This window comes from Saccostrea echinata, unplaced genomic scaffold, assembly GCF_033153115.1.
Source record: "Saccostrea echinata isolate AGI-Se365-2 ecotype Australia unplaced genomic scaffold, CSIRO_AGI_Sech_v1 ptg000065l, whole genome shotgun sequence".
In the NCBI taxonomy this organism is placed as follows: domain Eukaryota; kingdom Metazoa; phylum Mollusca; class Bivalvia; order Ostreida; family Ostreidae; genus Saccostrea; species Saccostrea echinata.
The window spans coordinates 2,537,232-2,549,651 of NW_026889814.1; the positions used below are offsets into that span (position 1 = coordinate 2,537,232).

Consider the following 12,420-nt stretch of genomic DNA (forward strand, 5'->3'; position numbering starts at 1 on the left):
AGGGTGCCTCTTCCAAAATTGTGAAATGTGTGGCCCCAAAGTCAGTGGTTTCTCTGGGGTTTGGCTCTACTGATTATATAGGGAAAATGCATTACTGTAAACGTGGTTATATTGAAGTGTTGAAAGTTTGACGATTTCGGTATATTATAAAAATGGTGAATGGAAACTTTGACGATCTACTTGTATTTAACAGTGTTCTTTAACAGGAATGTGAAAGTTGACGAGTGAAAACTTTGACGACTATTAGAAATTCGTCAATTTCGTCAACGTTTCTACATCGTCAAAGTTTCCACTTCTACAGTATTTTTTGATAATCCTTTGCTCTGCTTCTGGATATAAAGTAAACAAATTAGGTGTATAGCTATGATGAGTAATGGTGCTTCTTTCAGTCTTGTGAATTTCATGGCCTCTGGTTTAAAACATGAACCAATTCAATTGTGGGAAAGTTACATGATACTCAGATGACCTATAAAGCCGTTGGGCCTCTTGTTTGTTTGCTTTCTTGCCGTTCAACAAGTTTCAGGTGTCGCTAATTGAAGTCTTTTGATAAATGTATGATATAGTGTCGTCAAATGCATTTTCTCAAAAAAGAAATTCTTAAGAGAATTGTTTTGAATATAAATCATCCTATTTCTTACGAAATGTATAGAATTTAAGGGAAAAAAATCCCGAACGGGAACAAATGGAAATTCACGTTCATATGTTGGTTTCTTTGATCTTTCTATTCTTTTATAATTTTCTTTTGATTAGACAAATATATACAAAAATTTCTGCCGTTGATTTAGTTATGGAAAACAACAAAGCAATGAACACATTTGAAAACAATCATGATTTTGTCACTTAAGTTACCAGTCCACACACAGAATACAGAACGGAGACCGTTATTGGGAAAACTGCACAATATATGAACGTATAAATATGTCAGTAAACTTACACTTGCAAGGTTGTCCTGGTAAAAGCAGCCACTTCGATATTTTCAATTACTGTGTTATCATTAATGTTAGTATCATTGGTGGTAAATGCCGTCACATTGAAAACGAGGCTTGGTGTTGATACATAACCTAAATCAATTTCCATTGCTGCTTTGGAAACTTCAAACAAAATGTCTAGTTGTATGACCATGCGCTGATAAAGAGTAGTTTCACTTTCACAATCTATAGAACTACCATTATTTCTCGGCAAACAAGACATGTCCGAAGGAGGGTTAACATCAATTTTATTAGATCTGATTGCAGCTGGATAATTAATTCTAAGAAAAGTTTTCAAGGACGGCTCGCCATAGTTTTTAAGATATACTTTCATCTGTAAAGTGGTATCATTTCCAATTAGAACTATTCCTTTATCAAGGTTTACTTCCAGGTTCAGATTTGACAAACATACTCCGGCATCTCCCGTGCAGTCAGTGTCAAACCTTGCCTGAAGAAAGACATTATAATATTAGTTGTATAATAAATGCGCAATCAACAATAACGTCATTTTCTGTTTGAATATGATATCATATTGACTTGTATTAATATTTGCACACACACACACATACACATTTATCACAGGAGAAATTTTCAGTCCTGATATACCATGTGTTCAACAAGGCAACATAGGAAAAAGGTATACATTCACAAAGAGTAAAACGAACTCTTCCATCTTACAAAAGCCATTGTTGTGCAAAGTAATGTACTTTTTATCTAGTTGAAAAACAATTGGCTGGTTTGTCGTTAAACTTTTTCATGATGAAAATTTCCAAACCTTTTTTTCTCATGTTTCTACTCATGAAACAGAATGTTACATTACCTGTGGCTTTAATTTTAATAAATTAAGCTAGTTTTGAGCCAGGATACGCTAGTACTATTCAAAGTAACGGTTGTGTTAAGTGTAAACTGTGAATGATTCAAAGTTTTCACTGGAAGGTTAATTTTTTACCCTGTGATATTGATTTTGCTTAAGGATAGATGACACCATTTTTTTTTTTCACAAATTATGAGAAAACAACTTAATTCTTTTTAAAATAATAAAAACAAGAAAGTTCAAGTATGATCTTCTTAAGTTTTTAATTTTAAAAAGTACCGTCTGAGCAAGACATACACAGCATGCATATGTAAAACGAAATCTTAAAATTAGTCGAAATCTCATGAATCATATATCAAAAACAAAAAAACAAAAACAAAAAAAACAAGAATAAAAACATACGTAAAGATGTTTCATTGGTTTATACATAAGTATCCTTACAAGAAATGTACAGTTTCCTGTAAGTATGTAATATTACTTGTTTTTAAGTACCAAGTTTAAGCCAAAAATTTATTCATTCGAAGAGATTATGTACATGTACTTAGCATTGGTGTGTGTGAATCATTTCACAGTGAGTAAGGAAATTATATTGAAAACAAATTGACAATGCATGTATTTATGAATTTACCATCTTTTATGTCAATAAACTTCCTATACTCTAAAAATAATTTATATTTATAGATATTAGAACAATACTGATTTTTTTTTTTTTTTTTTTTTTTTTTTTTTGGCTATTAAATTTGGTTTTGAAATACCTGACCAAAGAATGTTGGAGTTACATCCCTTTTCAAAATGGCTTTTACCGTCCGGGGATTAGTAGTGTTGCTTATTGTATAATCAACTCTGAGGGAAATTGGTCTATCAATGATTTGGAAAAACCTCCTATCGATGGTCTGAAATAAATTGATATTACCTTATCATTACAAGATTTCATACAAACAGTACATGTAACACGTAAAGTAATATAAACATTGAAATCATAAGCTTTTGTCTATAATCTTGTTACTGTAGATTGGTAAATAATCACGATGGTCTTAATTTCCCTCTGTTCCCGATTCATCATTTTCCCCCGAAATTAAACCCGTCGTGAATGCTACATTAGTTTTTAAAATGCTTATACGAAATTTAAATTAATTTCTTGCAGCGTGAAATTTAAACCATCGCGATTGGTGCTTTTTGCAAAATCGTGAAATTTTAACACCATGGAATTAAAACGACTTACAGTATCTAAATTCCCTCAAAGAAGTAAATTGTAAACAACTTCTACAATTATACAAAGAACATACCGGTACCATGAGTTGCAGGGAATAGCAACTGGTTTTAAAGGAAAAGATTGTGAAGTCACGGACAGTTATTTCTTCATTTGTGTGACTTCCATTTATCATTGCTGCCCTTTTTCTTGTTTCATTTGCGTCGATAGAAATAGTAAAATCAATTTCTAAAGAAAAAATAGCAAATGGTTTCGTAGATAATTTTAAACAGTGCAAAGTTTTGCCCAACACAATATGCATACATGTTGTACAAAGGTTATCAAAAATCAGTTTTATAGTAAATGTAATTGATCAAAGTCTGAGTGTCAAAATAAACAACACAATAGTATTCAATTAAAAAATATGGATATGAAGAGTTAAATGATTACGTTATATCTTTTCACATTTCAACAAAGCAATGAATTTCCCAAAATAGTCTTGGACAACCTCATATTTTTTTTATCATTATATGTTAGAAACATAGTAAAATATTTCACAATTCCTTTCATTGACATTGTGTCATATCAAATTTTTAGTACTGAATTAATGATTGCTTACTCGTATTGTTAATTCCTTCTCCAGTGAAATTGAAGCAAACTGATACATTGAAACAAGGGTTAAAATCACTGTCTGCATGGCAGAATGTTCCACTGGAGTTCAGAGGGATTGGTTCTGGTTTGTATGAAATTTCACAGTTGACATCAACAATATTTCTAGTCCTCAATAATATAGCAGTGTCTGACCTGTATGCTCCAACAACGAAATCTATGGAATAAAACAGGACTTTACCCATTTGAAAAATTGTTTGACATTTTACATTTTTTAGCACTGAATTTTTTGTTGTTATTTTAAAAAGCATTTAAGGTATGTCACTCGTAAGCTTTTTAGAAAAGTTCAGGCAGAACCTCTTACTTCAAAACTATTTATTTAAATTCAATTTTCCTAACATATTTAAATGAAACAATGTAATTTGTTCAACATTCAATGAAAAAAACTGCTCAAATATTTATAAAGAACCAAGATTTATGAGGGACTATTTCTTGTGGTGGAAGGATATTTAGCAGAAAATTCTGCAAACCTGCACATTTATTAAATTTAATGTCTTGGAACTTTAGCCTCACATACTTTTACTCAGAGAATATTTTCCGTTATGATATGCTAGGAATATTAAATATAGGTCTTAATTTATATTTTTATAACAAATTTTACACCTTTCCTCAACAAACTTTGCCGAGAAATGAAGATATATTAAAGAAGTCAAGATAAAATTTACACCGTTTTTGGCCTGAAAATCGCATATTTTGACCAATATTTCAAAATTTACATCACTGACCCCAACTTTTTCTTACATTATTTAAAACTACTCGATACTTGTGACTGATCAGCACTTAAGTCGTAAAAAGTTTGATACAAGAAAATATTTTATTGCCTATTTAGATTTTTAATACTCCAAATATGTTACTTTTTTAGTGCAAAAAGGTCACACAATAATTTACGCGCATTAATTTGCAAGATTTGTTCAATGATAAATATTATTCAAACTATTTTACGTAAAATAAGATTATATTTATTGCCATGGTTACACCTGATAAAATATGATAAGGGTTAAAGTGATTAACCAAAGAGTTAAAAGTGCAAAAAGGTCAACTTAATTGTACCGTAGCTCAGTTAGATGCACACTGACCCCCCATTTTCTCTGCGATTTTGAGTCATACTATATGAGTACTTATCCAAAATATACTTCTCAAAAAATCCTTGATATAACAAATTTCACGAGTGACATACCTTAAGCTCATGAAAAATTGTCACTTTTATTTATAATTTACATAAAAGGACCGTTAGCGTAAATGAGAAACAATTAGTCATTGAATTTTTTGAATCTATACATGAGAAGTAGACTGAAGTTATTGCTCTTAAACACTAGACATAATTAGAAAAAAGATTGCAACACATGCATATTTTTTTACAAATCGGGAAAATGTGTTTCCTATTTTCCTTAATTGTTTACCATTATACATATTGTCATCTAAATCCTTTGCTGTTCTTGATATATACCATCCAAATCCTTGAAGACCTGGCTTTATATTGGATCCTGTTATTTTCTGTGAGTAAACGTCTTCTAATCTAGTCCTTCCGCCATTGAAAATATAGACAGCTCCCTTGGTGTTCTCAAATGGTGCTCCAATAGCTATATCTAGAAAAATAAACATTAAAAGGGGTGTCTGTCATCTTCATGCGGCTTATTTAGCACATAACTTTTTATGTTGTATATGTATTTTACAACAGTTTAATTACATAAGTGACAATTTTCAAATACCACTAGCTGCGTATACTGTCATCATTTCTGGAAATCTCAGATATCAGATATCAAATTCTCTAAAACTATTGAATTATTTTTTTTTTTTTAAATATTAAAATTATATTTGGATCTTCCTTTTTCTGATACTACAACTCATATTTTTCAAGATGCCCAAATACTCTTGAGAAGCACAAAATAAAAACTTCATAAAAAATGTATATATTTGTATTCGTAAATAAATTAAAGAAGGCGACTGATAAAGTACAGACTGTAAACTGCCACTAGTATGAAGTTCAACACTTATTCATAATTTAGGGCTATATATTATACCTATCGGTAAATAAATGGGTATGACGGCAAAAATCCTTTTATCAGCCCCGTCGGGCACCAGTTCTTACCCAAGGGCTGATAAAATGACTATTACCCGAGTTCATTTTACATTGTAATTTACCTGATTTGTTTTACAAAAAACAGTATTTATTAAACTTTGGAAACTTTTATTACTTATTCACAATCAACAGTAACAAATGCATATAAAAAAACAACTTCTTGAATTAAAGTTGATAAATATTATGTACAGGTAGATATTTTTCACTTAATATTATTCATATACCAGTAATGATTGTTTACAAACCATTGTATCCATCTTTGTTTATATCTCCAATATTAGCAATTGCAGTTCCGAATCTTGAAAATCGTACAACGGAACCACGTATCTCTTGTGCTGTGTCTTCAATTATCTATAACGATGAATTAGGCGCTGCTAAAATATTGTAAACTATCCAGGTTTCTCTTGTTGCGTATCATCAATTATCTATGAGAAATTTTCGTACCGATAAAATATCCAAGTGGAGGTACCCAGTCGTAATATTTTTTTTTCAAGAAGAAGGTGTTGCTTTTTTGTGATTTTCCCCAAATTCATACCAGATAACAATTTTAAAGTAAAAGACAAAAAATGTTCATTTGTTTTTCCTTACTATTGTATGAAATAGAAGATAACGAACAGTATTCTATTTCGAAAGTCCAATGAAACGATACAAATTTTCAGCAGAGAAAACAAACGGACCTCAAAATTTAGAAGTGGGATCAGGTGCCATAGAGGAGTGAGCATCTTCTGCCGACAGGTCACACCCGCCGTGTGCTCCTTATCATGACCGGAAGAAAAAAACCCGAAAAAATCTGTAGACTGTTCAATGTATAAATAATGCCCTAACAATCAGTATGAAAAACGTGTAGGTTGTATGTGCTGACAAGGTCACTGTATCGACCATTAAACTTGCGAAATGATGACTTCAAACGAGACTGTTGATTTCCTTGTTTCATCAACTTGTCAATAGATTGCCTCGTTTTAGAAATTGTTCATACGTAGAGCATGCTCTTGCATATTGAATCAACTGAGAGACATAAACATGTATGCAGGTGATAAGGGTATATTGCTACATACGTAAGGAAAGTTGACGATTGAAAAGTTGTAGTCAACACGTTTATCATAAAGCTTTGTATAACTATACATGTACCTCACAATGAAATTTTATATTTGAAAAACTCATACCTATATTTTTATTTAACCATGAATGAAGATATCATTAGTCACAAGGAGAATATGACAACTTTTGTGGTTTTTCAAAAGCGAATCCCCATTGTTCTGAAAAAGTTAACTGTCTCCTTGAAACTGAATCAAATACATATATACGTGTATGTACATTTATTATAAAAGCAGGGATTTTTTAAAACGATTTTTGTTTCAAAGAGGCATAGTTGACATTGTGTGGTATATGAAGTTAAAGCTCACTTTTTATGTAATACATTTTTAAGTTTCCTTAATTAAAATGACTCAAATGTAGTTAGGCACAGAATTTTATTTATTGACACATGCTAATTGCATGTCTACATCTTTCGAAATACTGTTAAAGTTTTATTGTGCCACAGTTCCTTTTCAATCATGTACAATATTAAGGCATTGCAACTTAAACAGTATAAATGAGGGGAATAAATTCCACCTATATGCAGTTGTAATGTTCGAAAAAAAAATGCATAGATATTAAAGGTATTTGTTTTGTCCCTGTAAAGAAAGACACGCCTTGTAATTTGAACCATCTACGCAGCTGTATCTACATTCAGAGATAACTTCTTATGCATGATAATTATCTAAATGTCCTTTTCGGTAAAGGAAGAAGTTGCATATTTCTGCAACATCCTCTTTGTTATTTAGAATATAATAACGTTTTCATAGAAACTCCACTGGATTTACCTGCTTGATATACATGTAGCACTGAAGCTAAGAAACAGCACTTCAGCGAAATTCGATCTGTTCATCAGAACAATTTTAAAAGTTGTATAGAAATCTTTATGTTACTAAAATATGAAATTGATTTTAATCTTACCGAAGACGATCCAGTGCCATAATATACGTAGACGGCTCCGACGTCATAGGTCACTTGATTTCCTTGGTCACCCACAGAAAACCAATTTGGTGCCGCGACCAGGATCTCATCATTATTATCACCATTTACATCAGCAATACAGAGTGTCTGACCAAATCCACCTCCAACCTTTTGTCGATGTAAAAACCAACAAGAAGGGAATGTTTATGATAAAATAAATATAATCTGTTGAATATTTAAATTCAGTAAAACTATGTGAATTAGTACCTGCATTCCTTCAATCTGTTTGACTTGTGAAAAGGTTCCGAATTGCAACACTGAAAACTAAAGTACACAAGGTAAAAGTAACTTAGGTGAAAAACAAATTTGTACCTTCAAATAATTACTAAACAGTAAATTAAGCAGATTAATAAATAATTGTCAACGAGTCTGCTACAAATATGGGCAAAGTTCCTAAAACACGTTTGTGATCAATAGTCGTAAAAATTATATTCTTGGGGTGAAATTTTTGTCGTTGTAATTTTAGTAAATTTTGTTTTTGTTCGCCATGCTAATTTTGTGGGTCTGATTTGTTATTCTCTACAATGTCATTTTATCAGTTTTCTTTATTTCTACTGTCATTGGTTGATTTTATTTCTCAACTTACTGGTATCTGAAAATGGTTGCAGTTATTGTAAAATTAAATGAATGTTGTTTAACAAACTTATACGATGGCTGTCCAAAACGTTCATGGACACACGCTGTTTTTATCTTTATAATGTTTTCACTGCCTAGTGTTTACCATACTATCTTAATAAGAAAGGTTGTCCCAGAAAAACGCTAACTTTTTGAGTATTTCAAAAACTATTCGATCAAATTAAATATTTTTATGCATCGTGTTAGTAAATGAAATTTTTAGTATTTTGACAAAACATTTTAATGTAATAATGTCATATGCATGCAAAAAAGCATTTAAAGGATGTCAAATATCGGCACTCGGCGCACGGCATTTTTTTTTTTTTTTTTTTTTTTTTTTTTTTGAGTTTGTTGTTTAACGTCCCTCTCGAGAATTTTTCACTCATATGGAGACGCCACCACTTGCCGGTAGAGAGCTGCAAATTTTGTCCTATACTCGGCACTTACGGCCATTGAGCAATGAGGAGTCTTTTTCGTGCCAGCACCTACTGCGACACGGGACCTCGGTTTATACGGTCTCATCCGAAGGACCGGTCTCCACGTCCCATAGTGGGATTCTAACCCGAGACGTAAGGATCAACTCCTTACTTCGCGACTCTAGAGCAAACACTCTAACCACTGCGCCACGCGGGCGACCATTAAGTTTTAAGAAATAGCATTGTCAGTGAATTTTTCTTTATAACCAGGTTGCACGGAAATATCGTGTGAAAAAAATTACCTCTATAAAAACTCTATGGTCTGGAGTACTCATGTGAAAAAATTCATTAATTTGGCACCACAAGTTACAGAAATGTGACGTTAGATGCCAAAACCTTTTACTATTGTCAAAAATGGTGACGTCGGGCGATAATTGCGGAGTACCAAATTATCAAGCAGTACCTTTGAGCGGGATATGACTCCTGTCCATACGGGAAAAGAGATGTAAACGATGAAACGACGCAAATATATATCTCGGACACAGAATTTATACCTAGTTCAAGAGGTTCGAGGACGGCTTGACTGGTTCTTCGATGGAAGAAGCGTTTGGTCGACCAACGAACTGAAAAGTCAAAAGCTGGACGTCAAACGTGGTGACCGCCGTTTAACTATGCGAGCAGTAAGGTAAAATTATCACCGAGGTTGGGAAATTGTCTTTTAAAAGAATTTATTCCGCGATCTTTTGGAAATGCTAATATCTGAGATGGATAACTTGGTAACTAAAAGAAAATTAAATGCAGTGTCGAATTTATGCTTCAAACGAATTTTATCAGACGCACGATTCCAAAATGAGTTCACAAACGCCACGAGCCGCGTTTTGACGTCGTCAGTGTTGTGCCTACAGATATTTTGTGAGATTCGTTTACCCGAGAGAGAAAAATTATTTATAGAGATATTTTATTGAAATTTTTATGCATTATTCAAAAAATGCTGATTATAGTGTCTGCCAATTTTTAACTTTATAGCATTAGTGAAACAAAAGATATTGAGAATGTTCGCGTATTTCTGGGACAACTCTCGTATAAAGAAAAATTAAGTAAATTAGAAAAAATACACAAATTTTACAAACGTTGTCTGTTTAAAAATTTCAAATAAACAGACTGCAAGTCCAAGTCCGACGTTAAGTTAGATTTATAATAATGTCGTGTACTCATTATATGAATTTCTTAATTGTCGTGTACTCATTATATGAATTTCTAATTCAACAATAACGTCATAGTAGGGATATCGTATTTTCATCTAAAAACAGTAATATTCCACTTCATACAGTATCTCGATCCCTATAATTGTACTAGCCGTCAAAAATCGTTTATACCTATTGTGAATTATTGAAATATATATGTTCCTCTATTGAATAAATCATTTCTTTGTCTCTGGCGCAGTTTGTACCATTTTAACACATAATTTTATGATTGGACTCTGTTCCGTTTGGATACCAGACGAAAACTTTTGTGGCATTTTTAAAGACATACAGTACAAGTACATGTATCTCTTGCAGATTTATCTATTGATATCCTCTTTCTGTTAAAAAAAAAACGATACTAAAGATCTCAGGAAATGACAACAGTCGTATTTACTACATGATTGTTATATTGATTTCAGTTTTTACTTATCCCTCGAGTTTTTTTAAATCATTATTTTAATTCAGAACTTTATAACGATGTTTATTTCATTTTAACCCTGGGCTGTGTGTATTATCTGTGACCTTTGTGTATATGTATATGTCATTTTGTTTGTGTTGGAGAGGACAATTCTAAGCTGGTAAAACTTGTGTCCAATCCTATTGATTATGTTTCAATAAAATATGTTTAAATTAAAAAAAAATCTGTGACCTTTAAAGACGGTTTTTTTTTAAACCAGAAGTCTCTGACGAGACTGTAGCTCTTCTGGTGTGTACTTATAATAAAGAAAGATATATTAAGATATGTTAGTATAGACTACTTCTGTAACAAGTCGAATTGAAATCCACCAAATCTGTACGAGGAGTAATGCTTTGAAAGAATTTCACAGAAATTCCTTTTTATACTAACACAAGGCAACAGAGATTGTTTAAATCAAAACACCAATAAATAGAATTTTTCATCTAAGTAATGTCTACTTGTGTACCAAATCTTCCTGGAATTGGATTTAAGCTCTAGGAGGAGTAATTAGACTGTGACAGATATTTCTATTTTTAGTAACTATGGCAACACAGTTTATCATAATAAAAAATTGATGCATAGAATAATGTATCCTAGTGTAGTCTACTTGTATACATTGTACGAAGTCTTAATGAAATAAAACAAAAACTATTAGATATGTACCGTTTTGATAGAAAATCTCAGAAATGTCTAGTATTATTAACCATGGCAACGTCGCTTGTCAAAAATCAAAAAGCAATATACAGAATTATGTATCTTAGTATGGTGTAGCTGTGTACCAAATCTTATTGAAATTGGACCAAAACTGTAGGAAGAGTAGCGTTTTGAAAAAAAATTCAACAAAAATTCTATTTTTGTAACCATGGCAACATCGTTTGTCAAAATCAAAACCAATACTTAGAATACCGTGCTTAAGTATAATCTAACTCGTTAACCAAGTCTTATTCAAATGAGACCAAACTGTAGGAGGAGTAGCATTTTGAAAGAATGTTAAAGAAACTTCTATTTTTTGGTAACCATGGCAACACCGTTTGTAGAAATCAAAAACAGACACTTAAAATTATGTATCTAAGTATAGTCTACTTGTGTACCATGCCTGGAATTGGACCAATTAAAACTGTAGGAGAAGAAGTGTTTTGAATAAATGTTTACACACAGACAGACAGCTAGACAAACAGACATGTCATATGGACGGACGACGGACACCTTACTAATGCCTAAGCTCTTCTGGTCTCTGACCAGTAGAGCTAAAATTATATTAAAGTCAAGCAATTTAAACTAAGCTTGTTTGACGTAATCTCTCATCTTCATAACAAATATTTTAGCATTTCAAAAAAGAACATATTTAGGAACATTCAAAAGAGGGGGGAAAAACACAATTTTTTTTTCGAAATTTTTGGACAGCCCTCATAGTTAGTTAGTATTTTCCTCTTTCAAATCGAGGAGAGTTTTTTTTTTCTTTTAACAGGGTCGTAGCTATAACACACTTTTTTTTATAGCTAACAAAATTTTAAAGGTTTATGATTAACTTCCGTCAGAGGTGTCATAGTATACAGTTATGGAATCTGTAGGAGAGAAATAGCAAATTTATGGTTCCCCGAGAAAGAAAACTATTTCCCAAGGCGGCGAAAAGGTGTGATAAAACAAATTATGAATTTAAAAATTGATAACTTACAGCGCCAATAACTCCATTCTTGTTGCTGAATCCAGGAGCGCCAACAACAAAATAAAAAGATCTTGATTGTGTCGAAACGCCTCCTAAATTACCGGGTGCGATACTGTATCCTTAAAAAATTCATAAGTATAGATTAATAATTTTTCCGTTGGATACTTGTACTTGGGCTTGTTAAAGGTTAAAAAAATTACATAATTATACGCTGGCAATTCTGAATGGGTTTATTATAGAGAACATA

The 12,420-nt window shown here is 32.0% G+C and overlaps 1 protein-coding gene across 1 annotated transcript in view; it reads right to left on the bottom strand.

The window, feature by feature from the left end:
* Positions 1 to 12,420, bottom strand: part of LOC133176093 (integrin alpha-4-like) — a 31,701-nt gene that overhangs the window by 6,312 nt on the left and 12,969 nt on the right. The window contains exons 7-15 of the mRNA XM_061311260.1: positions 12,183 to 12,292; positions 7,983 to 8,039; positions 7,716 to 7,883; positions 5,966 to 6,071; positions 5,041 to 5,226; positions 3,591 to 3,797; positions 3,069 to 3,220; positions 2,538 to 2,675; positions 935 to 1,416 (exon numbers count right to left, since the gene is read on the bottom strand). Coding sequence (XP_061167244.1) covers positions 935 to 1,416; positions 2,538 to 2,675; positions 3,069 to 3,220; positions 3,591 to 3,797; positions 5,041 to 5,226; positions 5,966 to 6,071; positions 7,716 to 7,883; positions 7,983 to 8,039; positions 12,183 to 12,292 — 1,606 coding nt within the window. The remainder of the gene's footprint in view (positions 1 to 934; positions 1,417 to 2,537; positions 2,676 to 3,068; positions 3,221 to 3,590; positions 3,798 to 5,040; positions 5,227 to 5,965; positions 6,072 to 7,715; positions 7,884 to 7,982; positions 8,040 to 12,182; positions 12,293 to 12,420) is intronic.